Below are 23,751 nucleotides of genomic sequence, written 5' to 3' on the forward strand. Positions count from 1 at the left end.
GTTTAAGTAATAGTAGCTGTCTTTGTGCAAGACCCTTTACTGAAATGCCATGACTGTCTTCCAGTAAAATTCCTCCCTCTGTTCCCATAACAGAATTTATGTACATACTTCAGGGCAAGAAATGTCCCATTTATGTATATTTTCATTTTGTACCGCAAGAAATCATAAGCTATTAGTTCTAAAGCAAGAAATAAGTAGATTTCTTATTTACTTTGAGTTTTCTTTTAATCAAATCAGCCATAGCAGGCTAACTGTGGTCTCACACGGCCAAGCAGAGAAAGTCAGTGTGTGGGGAAACCAGAATGCAGGCACACATGAGGAAAGAGGAGTGTAGTGGAAAAAGCAGATGACATAAGGTGGGATGGGATCAATTGAAAGAAGAAAAGGTAGAGGTGAACAAAAACACAACAGAAAAATCAGAGAGGGGAAAAAGTAGAGGAAAAACATACTTACTGTTAAATTTATGGGAGAGACAGGCCTTCTCCAGGAACAAAATCCTTTACTAAATGCAGAAGTTTTGTAGAAAAAGAAAAATAATCCATTCTTGGGGGGGTGTGGGGGGTGCGTGGGTGCGGGAGTGTGTGCGTGTCACAGTGGCTAGGTATCTCTGCCTGCTAAATTCATACAAAAGTGATGAAAGAAAACAGTATTTTCTACAGAAAATAATAAGTTACTGAAAAATGAGGAAGGCAGGGAGAGAAACAGGAAGGACTAAGAGAAGACCAGAAAATTGAAACTAGCACGGTTAAGTTTACGTGGTTCTGAAGTCTTATTCTAAGATAATGAATTAGATGGAGTAAAATAAAGCAATGATCCATTCTAGATCCTGAGATGGGAGCCGTGGGGCTGCCCATCAGGGCTGCTCCCCTACCTACTCACTTCACTAAAGCAGAAAAGCAGCGTTCAGCAGATCTGGACCGTCCTGGCTGGCAAAGTGGAGGCACAAGGCGATACTGGCACAGCCTGAGCCAGAGCTTTCATGTTTAATATACAGGCATGAGGCAAATCTCCGGAGGCGGCAGGAATCTTGTTGGCTGTGACTGAACTATCAGCCACAAGTTGACCTCAGGGGCTCTAGTCTGCTTTTGCACGGCTTCTGTGGCAGCCTGAGAAACCCCACTTGCACTGGTGGAGATAGAAAAATCCCCTTTTTAATATGTAGTTCTTCCAGGATTCCTGCAACGTAGGAGATAAGGCAAATGTAGCTAAAGGTAACAATAAGGGGAGAGAGAAGTAGCAGACAGATGCCTACCGTTAGATAAAAGTTTTACTCCAGCTGCTGACTGGTACAATGCTGGTTAAAAGAGAATAGTGTGAGATATACTGCTTATTCTGCATCGGAATTAGAAATTACAGAATGCAAAATATTCATTCCTGTGTCTGCCGTCAGCCTCTTGAGCAAGGGAAGGGAGCGCAGGAAATCAGAAGCGCAGCAGAACTCACTTCAGGGCTGGGAAAGAAGAGGAGGAGAGTAACTAAATGACAACTCGAGACACAATTCAAATGAAAAAGAATGAAATGGAAGATACTTATGGAATGGAAAGCACAGGTGCAGAGGGGAAGAAGCACCGCAGGAAGGATTTGGGAGCCGCACTAGCCAGGCACACCAGCGACACAGGGCTGCTGCAGAAAAGACAGCTATCCCTGTGGGTGCAGCCAGCGAGAACCTCTTTTAAGTCGCGAGAGGCTCCATCAGCTGGGGGCGACTGTGGGCGCAGGGTCCTGCTCAGCTCTGGGCACAGCTCCTCAACGCCGCGTAGGCAAGCGACGCAGTCCAGAGGACAGGAACGGCTTTGTAGAGAAGCTGTAGGAAACAGGGGAAAACAACCCCAACTCCGTGAAAAGTTGCTGTGGGGAAGGCTGACATCTGGTTTTCTTCCCATCTATCAAGGTTAGCAGGATCTGCTTCTTTGCAGGATTTCCATCTTTGCAGGAAGGGAGAACTGCGTTAACAGGGCCGCAGGCTGCCTGGGATGTTTGGGGAACCTCCAGAACTGCAGGTTTTAGCAGATGAGTTAGAGGAACAGCTCTCCAGAACGGTCTGCGTGCACTTGAGCCTCACTTAGTGCAGAGGGGTGAAAGATGCCCCTCCAGCCGTGCCTCACCGCTCCCTATTTCAGTGCTGTTTGCTGTCCCTGCAGTTCGCGGGCAGGCGGAGGAGGCAGCATGTAGTCAGCCTGTAACTGAAAGCAGGGAATTTTTAATTTGCAGTAAAAGTCCACTGATAAAACCCAGCATCAACAGCATGGAAGTCAAATACCAGGTTCATTTATAATGGAAATAATCTCCTGCTTTTCAAATGAGTAAGCCTGTTTATGATGTGGCGAAGCAATCTGGGGTTTCCAGTTTTCCAAATTCCACATTATCTGTCATGTAACTTGTCCAGCCAAATCTGCATCTTGGAATTACAAGCAATTCACACAAACGTATCTTGGCATCGTGTCTACACACTTTTAAAAAACAGGCCTCTAATTACATAGTTTGCTTTATCTTACTCACTTCAGCAAGAAATTTCTTCTCTTTTAGTACAATGCTTTAAAATAATAAGATTTTAGAGTTTTATATTATTGGCAGGATAGAAAGCAACTTTTATTAAACCTTCTACAATGCTGGCATATTTATGGGTTCAAAGATACGCAGGAACTGAAATTCTAAAACACAAAATAAATTTGGAATTAAAATTTATGAAAAAACCTGAAGACCAAAACTACAAATTGCATTTCACAGGCAGAGGCTTCTGTGTGTACGATTCCTCTGAAATGTTACCTCGGTGCACCGCGTGCTGTTGAGAGCTCTTCAGTATTTGCAAAACATCTTCCAGTGTTTGCAGAGTGTTGTAGGAAACGGTGCCCAAAAGCAGCTGCTGGATTTCAGGGCTGAGATGCTGTCTTTTGCAACAATTCAGAGGTCGGTTTCGCAACCGGTCCGTGGCCATTTTGCAGGCATTTATAAATCAGGGCCTCAGAAACTCTGCAGCCATAAAGGGGCCAGCCTGGGCTGCACCTCTCTATGGGCCCGTTGCAAATTTCAGCAGCTCTGAACGCTGTTACAAAACCGTCTCCAAAGAACCCCAATACAGCAAGGGTGCTTTTTTTCTCATAAAATAAAAAAAAAATGAGAGAAATGGTAAACTAATGCCGCTTCAAACTTCATACTCTTTTTACAAAACACACAGTTCAAGAACACCGTCATTTGTAACTGGGTAGAGAGTGTTTATTTTAGAAATCTATCGCTGTTTGCATGACAGACTTATTGAACTGGGTGATGCCACTACTTATTTTTATTCAGAGACCTAAGTCTGCGTCCGTATCAAACTGTGAGCTGATGATGTCAATTTTATTTAGTTCATTCACATAAATCTTCAACAACATAACCAGATTGAGAATTATAAACCATTTTAAAATAACAAACAAGCAAGCATGTTCTCATCTTGAAAGTGTAATTATTTCAAGGTAAAATATTTGTGACATTTGTATCTATAGTAACAGGTAAGGCTTTAACCGTGGTTTTCTTGATGAGAGAAAGTATCAAAAATATTTTGAAGAGCATCATTTACATAGTTTTCTTTCCCAGAATTCTCTTTTCTAGGCAGTTACATCTACTGACCAGCAGGGAACAGGCTCACTGGTTGACTCAAGCCTGTAATCCTTCTTGTATTGCCTGAAACAAAATCAAAACAATAAAAAAATTGTGATAAAATAACCACAGGCCCAGAACCGACCTTATGTTTGCAGCTGGTATCAGGGATCAGAGGGACTGTGCGTGGGCAGAGCTGGCTCCTCTCCGCTCCCGGAGCTGCTGGTGGGGACACACAGGGACAGCGAGGAGAAACTGCACCTCGCTGCATTTCTTCTGCATCACAGAAACTTGCTAAAAGCAATTGAAGTGTAAAATTTGTTTTCTCATGGTAAATGTGGCTGACGAAACACCCTCCCTCTATCCATGTAAACGAGGCAGCAGAATCTTACTTTACTTGGCATTTTTTATGCAAACCGTAGCCCCAGGGTATGATCCCCCCATGAAACAGGAGCCTTGAGGCCCGTAGCATCACTTAACAAGCAACCAATTCAGGCTGTTAGGGAAAAATTCAAGCAGAAGGTCCTATTATTTACACCAAAGAGGCATATTCTCACAGACAAACCCTCCCTTAGTTTTTTTCATTTTGAGCTCAGGGATTTGCTGATGAAATACGCCTCAAAAAATACATCACTCCCTCTTATCCCATATCTGTTACCTGGTAACTTTGTGCACAGCTCCAGACACACTTAGGAGTCTTCCGTCAGCTCTCTGATTCATGTTGGAATTATTCTCAAATTGTGCTTTTGAATAAAATTGACCTAAGCAACAGACACATAAATTATGTAAAAACACAAACCATCTCAGTATTGTTATTCATTTAACCCAAATGGCAACTCTAACACCAGGAAAGCAGCTCTCTGTCTCAGAAAACAAACCAAAAGTCCACGTTTGGAAGCTCCCTGAGTAAATTAAGAAAATTCCCAAGTTTCAGCTGTTATCCCCAACACTCCTCCATGAAGAGATTCAGCCTTGCTCTGGTGGGGTTTCACATTTTTTTGGTGGTTTTAGAATATGCAGCCTCTCCATTTGCGAAGTCTTGGAAACAACTTCAACTTTAGTCCCATCAGGATTTTTGGAGTTGAGATGTTCAGGACCAGCTGGCTTTCATTTCCTAACAATTTTATGTCCGCTATTTATAGTCCATTATTTGACATCAAATTAATTTGCTGCATAAATTATGTCATTCCACAGCACTGTTGAGGTTAAGCCCAACTATTCTTTTCGTCTTATTTTAATGCTTTCTAACCCCACAATAATCTATTTAAGCTTGTAGCACCGGTGAGGGGAAGAGCATTATGTTACGTTTCAAGGGTAAGAGCTCCCCTCTTCACAGCATGGGGTCTGGACTGCCGTGCAGTAAAGGGTGATGTTAGATGTCTGAAAAGAATAAATTAAATGTAAAGTTTCTCTAGAAACCCCCTGTATTTCGGCATTCCTGCTGCCTTGCCAGCCCACTGCTTTTCATGAGAGCTCGTCAGGACGCAGGGAAGTAAAATCTGAATAAAGGCTTATGATGTGGCTCAGAAAAAAGCCCCATGTTCTCATCGCAGGAGCTTAGTTACAAGATCATCCTTCTTTGCTGCATGCGTCCGTAATGATACTTACCCAGAACTCCACTGACTTTGTCAGAAAAACGGTCGGTGTTCAAGAAATACAGCCCAAGGAAATCATCTGGAAACTTTACAAAGGAAATTTTTACTGTGACCATATCAGACAATGATGCTGTAACGCTCCTTTCCTTTTCAACTGAGACTCTCAGCCTAGGAAGTAAATCATGACATTATTTCCAAGAATAAGAAGAAAGAACATGTATTTAACTAGCTGACGTTAATTTTATTATATAATATATATAAAATAATTTTATTTTTTGCCTTGTGTTTCTTTGCAACTGCATTTTTCATGATCTGTCGGTGGTTATTTTAAAATTAGAAAATATTAAGTAGCATATCTTTTCTCTCTGTGCTGCATAACATATCTTTCCTGTATCAGGTTACATGCTAATACACCAGCAGAGAAGAACTTTTTGCAGATAAAAACACCTTATTATCCATAATGACAATAAATGCTTGTATGGAAAAAAAAAAGGACTATTTTTTCATCATTTTAATGAGAAAAAAGGTAGACTAGATAATATAATTCAATCTATTTTATGAACAAGTCAAATACTTTTTTCTTGGATATTTCACACGTCTTTTTCAGACCCTGCCTTTCTTCTAACCCAATTGATTTTATTTTGACCCCAGGTGGGCTTGCAGACCAAACATCCACTGTCCTTTTCCTGCCTTGCAGACCGGGTCAGACAGAACAACACCCCCAGACGCTGCTGCGCAAAGTGCTGCGGTTGCTGGGGCCCGGGTGCTGGTTTGAAGCAGGAGGATCACTCTGCTTGGCAAACGACAAATTATAGAGGGGCGTAAATCCAGCGTGTTCTTGGCTCCGTTTTGGATTACAAAAATAATTGAAAGCAGTTGGTTTAGGACTTCTGTTATTGTCTAGAACTGCCTAGAAGGGAGGGGGTGCTGTGTGTCCTCTCCACCCCAGACCAACAGCAGATCCTCCTGGAGGTTTATTCCGGCAATGCAAAAAAAGCTGGTGGAACTAGCGACATTCAGCTCTTTCTTGTGGTAGTGAAGGATCTTGCTCTAATTAGTCCAACAAATGAAGTCTACATTTAAAGTACCCTTTCTCCAGCAGAGGGCATTTAGTTACAGACAGCTATTCAAACACTTTATGCCTTCCCATAAAAACTGTCAGCTGCCCAGATGTGAGTTATGGCTGAAACTGAGGAGAAAGAAAACTCCAGCCTGCGTGGAGCCAACCAATGTATAAAAGAGACAGTAAATGTCAAAGCCATCACTTCACAGTACTCGCTCTGCGGCTGAAGGAAAACAAAGTGCCTGGTGGCAGCCAGCACGGCAGTGGCACGGGGGCTGCTATGCGCTGCAGGGGTCCTTTTCTTTGGAAGACAAATGTTCTGCCTCTGGCATCGAAGCAGAAAGGCAGGCTAGTGGTGCACTTGTTTTGATTCTCTTACACAGGCATGGAGAATTAAAATCAAACCTTTTTTGCTCTCCGTATTTGAAGGTACCCCGCTTCCACCCACGATGAATTACTTGCCTGATAAGGAGATTTGGAAGTACTTACTTGAAGCAAATGGGAAAGTGGAGGCCTGGATGAAAAAAAGATCTGACACGTTTTCAAGTTTGGGAAAGGACAGGGTGATGTTTCTTACCCCTGGATGGTGGAGGTGCCCGACTCTGTCCACAGCAGCCGAGTGCTCTCGTTATTGTGGGTTAGGACGATCTCATCCGTGGAGACACGGATTTGCACAGGGGGATTCACATAGTTAATGTCAAACTGCACAAAGTGATTTATCCTGTCTCCAAGTTTCCCCATCACAGCGAGTCCTTTAATAACATTGACACAAATTTTTCAAGTGACTGTGCTTTAAGGTATGATTCATCTTAATAAAACTGCTTCATCTTTGTGGCTGAAACTACTTCAGGGTCTCAATCTAGTTTTGGGAGGCACAGCACCCCCAGATTTCAGCTCCATGTGCCCCAAGGCTGCGGCGGGATCACCAGAGTCTGGTTATCCCATGTTGCCACCTCCTCTCACAGAGGTGGCTCTGCTCCATAATCAGAGCAGCTGACAACCAGCGCCTGGAGCCACAGCTCCTCTGAGTACAGGACCACAGAAAAACTGCAGCGCATTAAGAGCGTGCCTCTTTCCGGTAGCATATAGGGATCATGGCGTTTAAGGTCTCTGCATTCTCAGAAGCCCCCAAGGGCTGGGCGGGGGAAAAGCCTAAAAGCCATGGTTGTGACACCAGGAGAAGGAGGTGACCCACAATCGGACCTGTGAGAAGTGCCCTCAGCTGTTGCACAGGGAAAGTTAATATTGCCTAATAGAAAGGAAAAATTAACCACAGCCTCTTGGGTCACTGCAGGGCAGAAGGTATGATACGGCCCTTCACGGAAGGGAGTTATTCCCAGAGACACCAACTGCTCTCATAGACCAAAGTGACTGTCCTTGTCCTTGGTGTGAGGGGTAACCTGGCTCACTCACCTTGCTCCGGATCTGACAACAGGTGAACAGACGGATGTGCCTTTCCATCAGTATTTAAACAGATTATTTCGTTTTGTTTGGGTAATTGCAAGAGAAGCTGTGGATATTCGTTGGCTGAAAAGTCAGAAGAACAACGTTAGCATGCAAAGAAAAATCTTGCCTGTGCCCTTTGCCTAGGCACAGCAAAATTACTTCATCAATTTATACCTAAAATATTAGTTATAGCTTTTATAGAATAGAATGATTAAAATCAACACAGTAATAACTATTGAAAAGTACACCCAGACACAACATCTTGATATGAATAAACTCAACAGATTTTTAAACTTAGAGTTTATTAAGGACAATAAGCCCTTAAAAAAAGCTGAGGTTGAAGATCTGTTGTACTATGTTTCTGTTGGTGGTTACATCCTTGAGCCAGAGAGGATCTCTCATGGAATATGGGGATATTTTTCGTTTATGTGGAAACAACCAGCCAAGGTTTGCAAGAAGGGGTAAAGGGTTTTCTTAGAGCTGATGCAGTCAGAATAAACATTATCATATGAAAAACTGTACATTACAGTTATACTAATTATTAAAATCGGACTAGTATATGTATTACTTACCAAGAGGTCGTGCTCTTGTTTTGTCTCTTAGCCTGTCAACTGAAATACTTAAAATTAGTGAGAAGAGTTTAATGAAACATTTTTCTCTAAGTTGGCTAATTAACCAGGAAGAATACTGTGACAGAAGCATTTCTAGCAGAGCTCTTCACTGACTTTTATGGAGAGCTTTGCTTGAAACAAGATGTCCCACTGGGGAAAAAAACCCACAAAGTCCAGTGCCTGTTTCTCTTAGGAGCGACTGTGCCAATGGGGCATGCTCAGCCTGAGCTGCGGGAGGGTTTAGAGCTCCGTTTTCAACACCTGCTATGCAGCATCGAACCCAGCTCCCCAGCCCACCCCAGCTCCTCTCACACACCACTCTGAATAACTACCTACTGATGACAGCTTCTTGTTGCTGACAGATTTGGGCTCAGAGCGCCATCGACCTGAAATAAAAGGATTTTCCAATGTTTTGTTGGTTTGCTGTGACACCTTGCATCTCCCTCCCCACACTTTAAAACAGGGAATCCCTCCCGCTTGTTGCCTGCTGACTTTTTTAGATACAGCCACAAACGCACATGTGGGGATCCTATGGAGGCAGCAGACAGCTCCCTGTCTGCTCAGCACTAAGGGAGCTTGTGGCGATGCTGAGCTCTGTCTCTGCAGTGGTCTAGGATTTCCTCTTTGCAGGACAGGCATTGTCATTGTGCAGAACAGCTGTGCCCCACGTTGGCTTCACATAGTAAACCCAAGGACTAGTAAATTACATTTTTTACACCCATTTCCTTCAGCTCACTAATATATGCTTTCTCAGACCTTCACATTTATTTTCAGGAGGTACAACAATTTTTTATTTCTGAAAAGGGTCCAAGATTGTTTTCAAAAGTTTATAGTTCATTATAAAAATATCTGTGGACTGAAATACATATAATAAAAACTAAATTCTATATCAATTGGGCATCCACAATCAAAATGGATTTATTAAAGTAACGTTGCTATGAACCTACATGTGAAATGAACTTTATACAATGATTCTGAATAAAAACAAAAGAGGAGCATTTACCAGGAGGTGGTCCACTCCTCAGTCTATAAGCATCTGGAGAAAGAAAAGAGAGTATTAGTACTTTATTCATGATTGTATTACATATACCTTACAGGAGTATGTCAAACATGAAATCTGTAATTCTCAGCTGCATCTGTCTTCCTTTCCCAAAGTGAACCATCTGCAGTAATCAAGTCCACAGAACATGAACACTGACACCAGGAAAATATTTCCATCCAAAGGACGGAAATGGACAAAACCCACTAAGAACTTTGCAAGGAAGGGATCTACAAAAAGGGATTTGATTGTCTGCTAGAAGCCTGGGGCCTCACCCACCTGGCACATGGGCATGGGGAGGCGGGGAGTGGTGGTGCTGGTGCAGCAGAGTTGCCCGTCCCTGGTGCGCGGGCAGGGGCATCTGGTGGAAGGGGGCACCCGGCATGGGATGCTCTGTGAAGGGACCGGCTCCACGCAGAGCTACAGCACCAGCACAGGCTCACAACATGGTCCCTCCAGAGCGCCGCAGCCCCAGACAACAGCTGTTACTAGCAGTTAAAAATCAGATGAGCTTAACACGCGAAACTGCCACAACACCCAAAAGAGTGCATCAAAACCTCCCTTGGCCCCAGAAACCCAGCACTGTGTTTGCCCCTTCTCCTTCCTGGCCACTCCAGCTGTGCTGGTCTGTCACAACAGAGAGCAACTGTGCTGAGTGATGCTCAGGCAGGCACCAAGCCCAGATCCAGTGGGAACATCCCTGTACCTTTGAGCAGCTGTGCCTGCCCGACCATCACACCAACACAGGGCTTGGCATCTACTACAGAAACAGGTTGTGCTGCAGAGGTGGCCCCAAACTCTTCTCTTGCAACCAAAGGGAGCTTTGAGGGAAGGGCAGTGCCAAGCCCTGTGTGCCCCCTGAGCAGGGCAGGATGGGCGCTGGGGTCTGCTTCTGCTCAGGGAGTTTTCTGCTATCAAACTCCCCAGCACCACTTGGAAACAGGTAACCTTCAGAGAATGGGGCAGCATTGTAATTCCCTCAATACATTTCCGTGAAAGAAGCAGAGCAAAACCAGGGCTCTTCACCTATAAAAGCATTGCTATTATGTTGTATTATCATAGCTGAGATTATCAGATTAATAATGCTGGAAGTTTAAAATAAATATTCAAACAGATCTATTATTTCCAGGAAGAGAGAAAAAAATACCTATATCATCCTCAGAAGTCATTCCAAAATATCTTGATCTTAATTTTTTGACAGATGCTTCACTCATGGTAGGAAGAAGCAGAAATGATCATTAGCACCTTTCACTTGAAGAACTGTTTTTCCTCATGAGTAAAGACAATTTTGAACTTTGAGACTTGTAATGGAACAATGGAAGATTTTTTCCCTTTGCCCATGTTATCCACCCAAACCCTGCACAGACCTTGGCAGTCATTGCTTACATTTTGCTTCACATATTTTTCCAAATCTCAGATACTTCCCTCTATAGAACAACCACCATGGGGTGTTTTGGGTTTTTTTTGGTGTTTTGTTTTTTAGATTAGAGACTATTATGGAAATATGCTACTGGAAAAGAAGAAAACATTTACCTCCTACTGGAAAACTGCTGGGCTTCTCATTATCTAGCACAAGGAAGAGGGACAGATTAGTGTCATGCAGTCTGCACTAAATGACTTTACCCACGCGCAAACCAGAACACTGGGAGAAGTGGGTGTTGGGCTTCAGGGGATGAGCTTTTTTTGTGTTAAAGGATAGGTGGATGGAGCACATGCAAGCCTTCTCGCAATGGCGTACTTTCCTCCCCTGCATTCATTTTTCCACTTTAATGGTACAGAGAAAAGTGTAGAACCCACTGGAGTGGCAGGAATGCCGAGTAACAACTGTTAAATTACCTTTAGTTAACATATAAACAAAATCATTTTCCCTTTCAATAGTAGTGCCCCATTTCCCCACTTCACCTTTTAAAAAAATCCTGTATGTTTCATTTTGAAAGGAAGCGAATCCCTGAACTCCTGCCTCTGATGTGGCTTATTACCATGTCACATCACCATAAAATGAACCTATACTGGAGCTCAACAACAATTCATCAATAACAACAGTGTATTTCATGGGGGCTGTTCAATGGCCCATTTACCAGCTTCAGTGGGTTTGTTCGCCAGCTCTGCCTGCTCCTGGCCAGCGGGTTTGGTGACAACCATGGACGTGAGGGGTGTAACAAAGCTGTATTGCAGAGACAGCTCTAAGGCTTGTGCCTCCAGGGTTTTCTGGTCCTCCTCTTGTGCTGAAATACTAAAGTCTGTGTTAATGATGAAGAAATAACATACAGAGACTATAAGCAGGTCATCTTCAGATTCTTTTTCATATTAGCTGTGTCTTAACAGATATTTTTTACTATTGAAGAGTGAGTAGTCTTATTGGGATAACTCAGCTGTTTACGTGCTTGAAATAATGGAAATACTTAATTGTTTGCAACACTGGAGCCTATGTATCATTCAAATACATAAAAATAATAGATACATGAACTATGAAATGTCCTATGGACATACTTATTTTTCTATTTACTAGCTATTGGCATTCACTTACCTACAGACAACAGAAAAATACATAAATATACACAGGTAATTTAACAACAGCTCATCGCAATCCATGCGATTAAAATATATTTCATAATAATGTCATGAAGAATGTTTTATATTATGTTTTCATATGTGTATATACATACACACAAACTGAAAGGTGCCTCGTGTTCCTCATAGTAATGTAGTATTCTGCCAGTATACTATGTTTTTAATACTAACTGCAGAAGTATTTCTGTTTCTTTGTGTTTTCCAATCATATAATTTGTGAATATGGAATTTCTGTTTTAAGAAATCAGAAATTTGTAATACAAAACATTAAAGTAGCTTACGATTTTTCCAGAAGCTGTTGAATGGTTAAGTAAGCCCACAGTCTCTCTATGAAATTTCCAAAGATGTAACTTTGATTTTGAAACACTTGCTCCTTCTCTTTGACATTTGCTTCTTCTTTAAGAGTCAAGTCACTCATATGCTGAAATGGAAGAAAACTGGCCATCAAAAGAACAGTTCCAGGCTTCTTTTATAGTCGTATTATTAGACTTAAAAAACATCTTTCACAACAGAAGTGCCCTTTTTGTCCTTCAATTTTGTCCTTTCCCATTGGAAAATGCAACTCCAAACTACTAAAGAAGCATGTCTTTTGGATATGTATTTCTGGACTTGAAGCAATGTTTTAAAAAAAGGAGGTAATTTATTTGTTCTATTTCAACATTTTTAAGATTAATAATTTATTCTAAAATGACAAACCAGTTTCCTAAAAATGCTTGAAAAAATATTATGGTTTTGAAATTATTAAAATTGCTGTTTGCTTATTTGTGGATATATTTCAAGGGTTTTCTTTTGTAGCAAATTCAGGAGGGGAAAATTGTTTGATACTCAAATGGAAAACATATATTGCACACAAAAGACTTTTTGAAGTCTCTTATTGCACCATAAAAGACAGAAGGGAGATATGTTTTTCACAGTTAGTAAACTAAACACTTACTGACTGAGCTTTAATTTCTACTGGCAAAAGATCGAGCTCATTGCTAATTTTTCCAGATACTATAATTTCAGATCCTTCAAAAAACAGCTTAAAATTGTTCTTCGTTAATCCCTCAATGGCATTTTCTGGATACTGCATTTCAATTTTCATTAATATTGGGGTAGCCACCTCTTGATAAAAGCCCTAAAGAAGCAGAGAGAGAGAGAGAGAAAACACACAAATGATTGCAAAGCAATAATGTTGAATGTCTAAAACCTCCTTAAAAAGAATGGAGCAAAGCTTTTTCTCCAGCAATGTAAGACTGCTGCAAACTTAGAAAAAATAGTTTGTCCCCAAGGTTTGGCACACCTTCCCCAGCCAGGCTGGCAATGCTCTACAAACTGCATTTCCCATGGTAATTCAAGTAGGCAAGCAGTATCCTCATTATCACCATCCCACCCAGTTGGGTGTTTTGCTTTAGCCACCTTTCACATCTGATTTTTTAAACTTGACTTATCCTGAGGATTAAGTTTTCTCTTTCTGGCCTGGAGCTGGTGTTAATCAAATCCAGTCTCTGCACATCCAGCAAAACCAGGTAGAAGTGGCTTCCCAAAAAAGAGAATGTCATGAAAGTTATAACCCCTCTCCAGATGGACAGGAAAGAACCAAGGCTGGTGGTACTGCAGAGCCAGTTTGCCTGTAGGTGCCTCAAACTACCTGCTGATTTTTAGGAAAACCATTCCAAACAGCTTCCAATGATGGTACTTCAAGTGGTTTGAAATCAGACCTGAGAACAGAAGTTTTTCCACCATCACCTCCCCTGGGCAATTTGTCTGTTTGCAGAGGTACAGAAATGTGTGAGTTTCCAGGTCTGTCCAAATGCAATTGATTTGAGGAGGACTTCAACTTTGAGTTGTGGCTAAGGTACAAGCCCTCAGATACTCCAGAATTGCCTTCCTTCCTCCCCAAAACTAACAGATACACTCAAAACCAACCGAAAATCTCAGAAAATCTGTGGGTTTGCTGCTAAGACTATACATAAGCTGTAGCTGATAGATGGCTTTTCTGTTATATTCCTTAGTCCTGACCTGGAGCTGCAAGGCTGCATCAGCGTTTTCATAGATACGACGTGCTATTCCCCCATTGCTTAGGGCCATTTTCTCCAGGAACCTGTAACTGACATCAAACCCGAAGCCAAGGCAGAAGAGAGTGTATTTCCCATTGACTGCTTTCTGAATGTTTTCTTGAATTACTTCCACATTACTCTCACCTGTAATAGAAAGAAAAACATACCCTAGTTTGTTTGTTTTTTTCAAGTACAAAAAGACAGCAGTGGGTTTAATGGAAAATTCTGCTTAAAATCTTTCAAAAATAATTCAAAATAAAATGTTAAAAATATACGGGACAGAATTCCACTAATTGAGTTGGAGATGAAAGCACTACGCTGCATTTGGAGTGCCAGAACCTGATTCTCCCCCTTAATGACTTTTACTATCTTCTACTCATGTTGTCACGGCTAAGTGCAAAATATTTTACAAGATTACAGGGGCCAGAGGAGGTTTTTAGGACAGAAGGGACACACACTACAAATTAACAGCGCAAGGGGACGGAAACACTTGATCAAGCATTGGGAAGACAAGTAGTATCCATAAAAATTATAAGCATGAATTCAGAGAAGAATGGATTGGTTAATTGTGTAATTCAGACAAACTGCAAATGAACTCAGCCATGCTTCTCTCCCAGCCTCTGTGTAACAAAGGGGAAAGATTTTCACACCATCATCTTATCCCATTTGAAGAGCTGCTGATGGCCCTGTACAGAGAGCTTCTCTGTCAGCATTTCCAGGCAGGAACTGTCACCGCCTGTACCAATATCATAGAAGCAGCTCAGATTTTTCCCTTTCAACCTGCTTTGCCAAGGAAGGCAGTGTACACTGCATGTATTCACCTGGCACCCCATCACAGCTGGATTTCTAGCCAACTTGTGGATGTGCAGTTTGCTGAGGGATATTTGAGACTCACTGAGACTGTGCTGAGCAGGCAGCACTGTGAGCTGAATTTTATTAAAAAACCCAAACAAATAAGCCAACCTCAAAGCAGTACGATTGCACAATCTGAACAGCAGACTAATCTTATTAGAGGGCTTACAACTGAATTAATATTGCTGGCCTTGGAGAGATACTAGTGCCACACAAACTTAGACAAAGTCCTGTTCAGAACAAGTGATCTTTGTGCCGTTGCATCAGGAGTTATTGTTTATTTAACCCAATGTTTTTATCTCAACCCTCTGGTTTGTTCTATCACAGCTGATCACTAATTAAGAGCTAGACATGAAAAAGAATACAAAACAAGAGGCACCTTGAAAATATCTCAAGTTTGGGGAAAGGAGGGTGAAGAAATGTAAGCAATACCTCTCAAATGGGACCGTACATAATATATGCAAAATGTCCATGTTTCTGCTCGAAGTATTTTACTTTCACGTTTCAGCTGTGCCTGGAGTATCTCCAACAATTCCCTCAATTTTATAAACTGGGAAGCCAAAGGTATTTAGTAAAACAGTTCCCAGCTAAAGGACATGTTGCCACGGGCAGGCAGGCTCTGCCATTGCTTTCTACAGCCGTTGCCAGAGCCCTCTCAATCATTCTCTCTCCGACGCAGATCCAGTGATAGCCCAGCCTGCTTATACCAAAGCTCTTTCTGAAGCACAGACTATGTCTATCAACATTTGGGATGCAAGTGTAAAAGACAAAACAATCAAGCAGAGACAGGACTGAGGCCAGTATTTACTCACCAGAAGTGGGCTGGCCGTCTGTCAGCAAAATAATCATGGAGACGCTCCGCTCTGGCAGCCTCTCGGCTTTATCCAGCACGCTCACGGCAGTCAGCAGGGCACGATTGATATCTGTGCCTATAATGAGAAAGCAGGCATCACTCACCTAAAAAGGGTAATCATCTGAAGACATCGGTGCACTTCATCTGCAGAGGCCCTGCAGAGTTGTTTAAAGTTTTCTGCAGGAAGTAATCCTTCAGAGAAATGATTTCGGGGTTTAGCCTGCTGGGCTTAATTATGGTGTATTATATTGCAATGGCGATGCTGGAGTATTTTGCTTTTGAGAGCATTTTCCACACATATGTCATGGGAAACACAAACATGTCTAGAGCCATTAAAAAGTGCTTAAATAAACACATGGTCATCTGCTAGCCTATATTTAAGAAAAGTCTCCTAGCCTTATTTGAGAAGTCAAAGAAAAGAGCTGGGCACAGGCGGGGTTTATTGGTGTTAGCACCTGGGATGATACCTATGTTAACACTAACTGTGTTAACTAACACCTGTGTTAATACTCTCAGCATAACATTAACAGTATATATATCCTTTTAGATGTTCTTAAAACTAAATAACAAAACAAAGTGCACTAAGTGATGCAGCAATTGAAATGCTTCATGCCTGTTTTGATTATTTTGTTTCTGTAGCGTGGCTTACATGGGAGTATAACTTTGGATGCATTTTTTTTTTAGAAGGGGACCCTTGATATTAAAAAAATCAGCAAATTTCTGTCAAATGTTGAGTGCATTGCCATTTTTCTGTAGGAAAAAAATGTACTATCAGGAAATCTTCTGGCCATCTCTGTTATAAAAGTCTGAAACAAAACTTTGTGGCTTGTATGGTTCACGGATGTGATGTCACCATCTCTCTATATATCCATATCAAAAATGTAGTCACCAACCCATTCACTCCTACAACAGACGTTCTATCCCACTCAATTAAAAACTTACTTGCTTTGTGAGCGCTGATGGTAGTTCTGTGGCACTACATGACCAATACAAATAATATTTTTTTTCTAAGCAATATATTATATTGGGTGCTTTTTTGTGATTACAAGCAACTAGGTGGTGCTCTGTACCTCCACTAGCAGAAAGAGTTTGCACGAATCCTGCAGCACTCGCCACGTTCTCTGCAGTGGCTTGCAGCAAAGAGCTCTTCCACTCCACTACTTTCCTGTTAAAGGTGATAAAGCTGAAATGATCTTCCAGGCGGAGGTCTTGCAAAATCTTCAACAGGGCATCCCTTGTCTGTTCCAAGGAGAAAACAACCACTTTGAATATTGCTACTTCTCTGACAGAACTGGGATTGGAACTGCAGTCTAATAAGGGGGTTTCTCTACAGCATTATTCAAGATACAACCCAATGCCCTTATTTCGTCCTAACGGTATTTTTCTGGTTGAGACCATCAGAAATGGCCTATTCACTCAACTTATAGACACAAAAACACACCTACGAGGGCTGTAGTGGGCTTGTCTGGTCTCTAGCAAAGCTACATACACAGCCATCAATAAGGTAAAACAGATAAATTAATTCTTTAAACTTCATTAAAGAGAAAAAAATCAGAAGCAATATATTCTGCAAAGATAGAGCCAGAAATGTGCTCTTTGCCTTAACATTTGATACCCATGAGAATAGCCATATCAGATTGCTCTTTGATAGCTTAAACCTGTGCATATGTATTTTCAAGCATTTCTATATGACGGCAAATTTTGGTGTGTGCAAAACCAGCATGTGTTTCAGAAGTGAAATTCACAGTCTCTCCCTCAAAAGGCTGGTGCGTGTGAGTGATGCAAGGAGAGGTCAGTACTTTAGGTAAGTTACCTGTTCAATTTTTCTGCCTGCCATGGAGCCACTTCGATCTATAACGAAGATGACATTTTTGGGAAACACTGGCATTTCATGGGGTGCAAAGTAATGCACAAAATACCCATTGACAATCTGAAATACAGAATGAAATCATGTATAAAATTACATCTAAATAAATAAATGTTGCATGTTAACATTCTGGCATAGTAAGAAGGGAGAGGATGCTTAGCATTCTGTTCTACTAGATAAGCCCAAATCAAAGAACTATTAAAATGTATTTCCTAGCTGGAAGTGAAACTATCTGTAGAGAGCAAATTACAAGAGAACAGCATATATATATATATTATGCACCTCAGTGCCATATGTATATTCGTATTATCACTGTATATTACATTACCTCTTCATTATCACCCATGAGCACATCTTTGCTCATTGACTGTGACTGCCATCTCTTAGCACATCCATGTATATACTTCATTAGTGATATGGTATGGAAAATAGTGTACTTTATTCCCTAGGATATGCATTGGTCCATAAATATTTTTAAGTTCCTGCTCTGTTTACTTATGCCCTCAGTTGTCACAAGAGATAAAAAAAAATCCCAAGCAGTCATTTTAATAGTTATATAAATCACATTCCTCTAAACCTCATTTACAAGAATCCACAAATACACAGAATCACAGAATGGTAGGGGTTGGAAGGGACCTCTGGAGATCATCTAGTTCAACACCCCTGGCTAAAGCAGGTTCACCCAGAGCAGGGTGCACAGGAACGTGTCCAAGCAGGTTTTGAGTATCTCCAGAGAAGGCGATTCCACAACCTGTCTGGGCAGCCTGTTCCAGTGCTCTGTCCCCCTCAAAGCTGAGAATTTTTTGGATGGAACTTCCCATGTTCTAGTTTGTGCCTGTTGACCCTTGTCCTGTTGCTGCACACTACTGAAAAGAGTCTGGCCCCATCCTCTTGACACCTGCCCTTTAGATATTTATAAGCTTTGATGAAGTCCCCTCTCAATCTTCTCTTCTCCAGGCTAAACAGCCCCAGGTTTCTCAGCCTTTCCTCATAAGAGAGTTGCTCCAGTCCCCTGATCATATTCATAGCCTCTGCTGAACTCTTTCAGTAGTTCCTTGTCTTTCTTGAACTAGGGAGCCCAGAACTGGACACAGCAGGGTAGGGCAGAGGGGAGGATAACACCTTACCTCAGCCAAAATAACAAAAAAAAAGAAAAGAATGCAAAGAGATATCTATAGAGTGGCAATATAGATTTGGTATTCAAACAAAAGTTGAAAGATTGACTTTTTTTTGCGTGGATGACCCATTCTTGTAATGTGTATGGTGTCTCAGGGGACTCACTGAACATTGCCATCAGTTCCTGCTGACCCTGGATTAATGGGAATAGGTTTTCCTGTCACTCTTGGTGTTTCAAAGTAACTGTTGCTGTTTTGCTCATTGCACTTCATATTCAGACGTATCTATGATCTGAAGGCATTGTCATTTCTATTTCTTTTTTACCTGTATATCACCTGCAGCAGCACCTCTCTTAACATCATAGCGCACAACAAAATCACCATTGAGGAGGGTTTCATCAAGTTCAGGATTTATCTTCTGTTGATCTACAGTTGGCTTAAATAAAATATGAGCCTGCAAAGCAATCAAAAGAAAATATTAAAAGGAACATAAGTTAAAGCTGCCACTGGCGGTGACATCTGGCAGCTGCTGCTTTACCTTGGTTTCGTTCTGCACTTTCGTGAGCGCTTCAGTTAACTCATTTGTCATGAACGTGCTGCCTGTCTCCAAGAAGCGTATGCCTTGGGGCTCGAAGATGTGCACATCAATCTGACAGTGAAGAAGTCAGCATCAGCATCTTGGAGGGAACATGGCCGTGCCCAAAATACCACCATGCTGCTCCCTGCCCACCCCTGGCCAGGGCAGCTCACCTGGAAATGCTTAACAAGCTGCTTCGGTCGGACTTTGATCAGCAGCTCGAACTTCCCCAGCTGCCGCTTCAACAGCTCCTCATACATCAGCTCAAAAGTGACTTTGCTGGCAGCCGCAATGCTGACAGACACGTGAAACTGCTCCAGTTTTCTGCCTGTGATTCTGGGTGGGGGACAGAGAACAGATATTTACATCCTGCAGGGAAGGTTTGTTTGTGGTGGACAAAGTTTATGAATTGTGCTAAACAATGGCCAAGAGGTTGCGTGGAATAAATAAAAAAGTATCAGTAAATGTTATTTATCACAGAGAAGATTTTTTCTATTGCAGGTGGTATTATATACATTATGTTATTACATTAGTGTGTTGTGGGTGCTGCATATGCAAGCAGAGAAATGGGGCAGAAACGGAGCATGCTTCAGACTGGGATCAAACAGAACTGGGACTGAATATATGGGAAGCACAGATTAAATATAACCCAAAAATGTGATGTCTGCTCAAGTGCCATGGTCCTCTGTGCTTGTGGGGAAGCAGACTCAATGACTGAGCATCATTCCAGCCCAGCAAGGCGCTCCCACATATGACAGTAAGTCCCAGGGCAACACTAAACAGTGACACCTCCCACTGAAACCCATTGCAGAACCAGATATAAATCATATATATGTGAAAATATATATATATACACACACACACCCACACACCCTGTCCCTCCCAACAAGAACCCAAGGCTGCTTTTCACATTTATCCCTGCTGAGAGGTGGCTGGCTCCAGTGTTTAACCTGCCCCCAGCCAACCATGAAACCGAAGAAAAGTGTTGGAGCAGCCTTACTCAGGACAGCAACGTACTTGACGAGGCCGGCGCTCAGCCCATGTGAGACCGCAGTGTCATATTCCTTTTGAGCAGAAGCTTTCTCCTTTATTATTCCTGGGTATACTTTACCATCGATGGACCTGTTTGGTTTCCATAAATACTAATTAATATTAGAAGGAAAGAACTGGGGAAAGAAACAAGAGGAACTTTGCACTTTGTAGCCCTCAGGGCATGAGCAGGGGACACTGTTTGGCTCCCATATCCCTTCCCATCCAGGAGGATGCCAGGAGCCGCCACCACCTTGGGTCTTGGGGAGGCTGGAGCAGGAGAAACACCACCACTGAGCACGTTTGTCACCCACCCTGTGCAGCAGGCAGCCTTGCCCTGGCCCTGGGCACCTTCTTTCTATTTGGCTGCCTACTATTTTGCCCTGCAGAGCATTTTGCGCAGGACTCTCCAGAGCTCAGCTCTTTGTGCTTTTTGCTCAGCACCTCCTGAGAAGAAAAATGAACCCTCCCCTCAGCCCCCGGAGCTGCCGCCTCCATGCCACAGGTAAGGACTGGTCCTACATGGAGAAGTTGGTGATGAAGGCCGTCTTGGGTAACTCCACTTCAAAGGTCGCCTCTCTGGACTCATTAGCTTGGTTGACAATTTTGCTGGTGATGACAGTGTGAGCAAATCTTGATGTGACTTTGCAGTCCACGTGGAGGCTGTAGATTTTAATAGCGTGCTGAAAGAAAAATAAACAGGCTGGAACAGAAACACTCAGTTTTTGCTCCTGAGCAGGCCTTACCTGGGTGATATTATTGGAAAAGTCTGATGAAGGAATGAACCGTTAGAAGGTTCGGCTGGAACTGGGGAGGGGGGAACTGTTCACAACCAGACTGGCCATCAGCTTATTCACATCTCTGCAGCCGCAACCACAGCCCAATGCAAAATCTGCAGGTACATCGGTGTGCTGTTGTTCCACAGAAGGCTTCTGTTGAGCCTTTTTCTGTGGTCTTCTCTCCTTGGGCTACACTGAAGCAGCTGCTGTGTCACCCTAATACATAGCCTAAGATTAACCTCAGAAAAACCGAATGCTTCACTAAGCGCTTTACTCACGGAAAGAGACTTGCTAGCTTTTTGCATGACTATTTATTTGCTCTCCCAGCTGTTGACTTTGACGCACATTCTTCAGCTCAGTACCTTGTGTCACACACAATGTTTAGGAGCTTTGAAACCCCATGTAGGCCGCCAACCCGTCACTGGTTGCACAAGCAGGGATGCCCTTTGAGCACTTGTGTTTCTCCTGGTCTGGCGCTTCCAGGGCCCTCAGAGCTGGAGGGAGGAGGGCACTGTCCTGGAGCTGCCCGGGAATACCCCACAGGGTGGCTGGACTGGGAACTGCCTGGAGCACCTGCCTCTCTAAACACCCTCTTTGTGCATTTGGGATGTCTGTTTTAAAGGCCTTACCTGTGTTTCAGTGACACGAAGAAGGGTTGATCTGGACATCATCAGCTTTACAATAGCCCAACAGTTTATTAAAATAAAAAAGCTCAGCATCAAAGCAGATCATTGCACTTCAATTTTTACTTTTCCAGCCTCATAAATCTTTTGAATAGCTAATTGATCTTTAGTTGTTTTGATAATTCATCTCCTGCACTTTGCTCACCAATTAAGAGCATCCACTGACCTCTTCTTAATTAGGGCACTGGCCGAAATTCAAAAGTTCAAGCTAAATTCAAAAATTCAAGCTAAACATGGCCATTCAATACAAAGCTGCGACCACAGCATTGTGCACAGGCATCAGGGCAGGAGAGGTCACAGCCGGCGCCATGTCAGTAATGGATGGCTGTTTCTTTTTTCATTACGCATTGCCAGAGCGCACTCCATCTCCTGATGCCTACTGACAATCCAGGACAATGGGATAAAACCCAAAAATATCAATCGAGAGAACAACTTCCTGATCCTGGCAGTTTGGGTGTCTCTCCCTGCTGCCCAGCCCAGCTGGAGTCCTCTCTGCCCTGCCTGGGGCTGTCTCTTCCCAAAGGCCTTCTGAGTATCACTGAGCACCTCCGCTCACGTTTGCTGCCCTGCCATGCGCAAACCTGCCTGTGGCATGTTCGGAGGGGAGGTTTTGCCATGACTGAGGAGCCCCAAGTTGTGGCTCACTGAGGCAGCGCAGGCACGTGGTGGCCATTGCTGCCCATGGAGCATCCTTCCTGCACAGGAGGAGCTTGTCCCGCGCAAAATTTACCTTGTGAGAAAACCACCCCACCACCACGTGCCAAAGGGATGCCGTGGATATGAGGTGATGGGGACCTGCATCCCTTGCGCTTGCCCAGCCCCAGCAGCATTTTAGGCTATGACCAGCACAAACGAGCACGCAGCGGGGTTCAGCACGGTGAGGGGCATCGCTGTGCCCTCAGTGAAGGAGGCAGGAGAGGACCAGCCCCAGGTGTGTACCCAAAAGCAGTGGGGAGTGACTTGTGGCCACTCCTCAAGACACCGCAGGCACATACACAACATCCAGAGCTTCTGGCAGAGCCCAGAGCCACCCTTGCAGCAGCCACAAGACCTGTCCCTGCCTCCCAGAAACCTGCCTGCATTTTGGTTGCATTTCACGCTTTTCGAACATGCATGATAGAAATAAAAACGCTCCAATACAAGGCTTCTTCCATTTCTCTAATATTGATATTTTTAAAATAAGACCAGTCACACACCCCCCAAGATGATACAAAACACAGTTTTCTCTTCCAGCCGGTACAAATAACTGTCTACTCCCCTCTTTTCTGTTCCATATAAATTTTTAAACACCTGTCAGAAACATCCTGGCAGTGCAACGGTCCTCATTTGGTCCTGCTGTAACGGCACTGTGTCAAGATCCAAACCTCATCCGGTGGCCGAGGGAGACCCACTGATCCCTCAAATTTTATATTTTGCATCCTTGGGGAAGAGTGTGATCAGACACATCTGCAAATGCTCTCCTGCCACATTTATACTGTAACAGCCCAAACAAACAACCAAAACAGCCTTAAAAGGACCCAAAGCTCTGAAATCACGACACAGTACACCCGAGAGGTGCCACAGGTGGTAATTACCAGAGGAGTTACCTGCACTATGTGGCTGGCTACCGTGATACCATCAGATCACCAAATGAGCAAACAAGATATTGTTAAAAAAAATAAAATAGAGCAAATACCTTTTGAGCAATAGTTTCTGCTAATACTACGACTGAGGAAAAGACCATCAATGTGAACAACATTCTCTCCTCCATTTTGGAAAGACCAGATTTTCAAATGAAAGCTTGGTTTATCTTAATCAGTTAATGAGTAACTTGTACTTGAGGATATTATGTAGACTTTGAAGAGACCCAGAAACTTAATATTGACATGTTAAACATAAATAAAACTTGCACTCAGTTAACATTTATTTTTCCAATGGATCTTTGCTGTTAAACATTAGAACTTTAATGTTTCATAATGCATAAAGTTAAGAAATCTTTATGTTTTCTTTTTAAACTTAGATTTTACTGTGGCATGTGAAATCCCACAGGCAGATGAACTGGTCTGTGCAACAAGCT

General features: G+C 42.7%; 1 protein-coding gene across 4 annotated transcripts; it reads right to left on the bottom strand.

Moving 5' to 3' along the window:
- Positions 1-879: 879 nt before the first annotated feature.
- Positions 880-23,510, bottom strand: ITIH4 (inter-alpha-trypsin inhibitor heavy chain 4). Of its 4 annotated transcripts, none has more exons than XR_008468691.1 (24): positions 23,371-23,510; positions 20,756-20,916; positions 20,222-20,326; positions 19,378-19,540; positions 19,166-19,276; positions 18,953-19,081; positions 17,459-17,575; positions 16,716-16,884; positions 15,605-15,721; positions 13,903-14,084; positions 12,836-13,018; positions 12,183-12,322; positions 11,409-11,563; positions 10,864-10,896; positions 10,478-10,534; positions 9,295-9,327; positions 8,624-8,677; positions 8,253-8,291; positions 7,648-7,761; positions 6,812-6,986; positions 5,185-5,339; positions 4,235-4,337; positions 2,767-3,660; positions 880-2,183 (listed from the first exon to the last, which is right to left on the bottom strand). XR_008468691.1 is itself a non-coding variant. In XM_054216177.1 (23 exons), exons 1-23 carry the CDS (start codon positions 23,443-23,445, stop codon positions 3,585-3,587), a joined length of 2,646 nt encoding a protein of 881 aa, XP_054072152.1. In that variant the 5' UTR covers positions 23,446-23,510; the 3' UTR covers positions 880-3,584. The 4 variants fall into 4 exon arrangements, 2 of the variants coding, with proteins under 2 accessions (XP_054072152.1, XP_054072154.1); XR_008468690.1 differs by having other exon boundaries at positions 880-1,176; positions 1,253-3,660; XM_054216177.1 differs by having other exon boundaries at positions 880-3,660.
- Between the last annotated feature and the right edge of the window lie 241 nt (positions 23,511-23,751).

The sequence above is a fragment of the Rissa tridactyla genome, chromosome 10, assembly GCF_028500815.1.
Source record: "Rissa tridactyla isolate bRisTri1 chromosome 10, bRisTri1.patW.cur.20221130, whole genome shotgun sequence".
Taxonomy (NCBI): Eukaryota; Metazoa; Chordata; class Aves; order Charadriiformes; family Laridae; genus Rissa; species Rissa tridactyla.

Bases quoted from the DNA above. Each gene is read 5' to 3' on its own strand.
- ITIH4 (XM_054216177.1), bottom strand. From the start codon at position 23,445: ATGGAGGAGAGAATGTTGTTCACATTGATGGTCTTTTCCTCAGTCGTA. The intron at 13,019-13,902 runs GTCAGGACTAAG...CTGCTTCTTTAG, and splicing joins ATGCAGCCTTGCAGCTCCAG to GGCTTTTATCAAGAGGTGGC. The intron at 3,661-4,234 runs GTAACAGATATG...ATTTTGTTTCAG, and splicing joins GCTGTGCACAAAGTTACCAG to GCAATACAAGAAGGATTACA.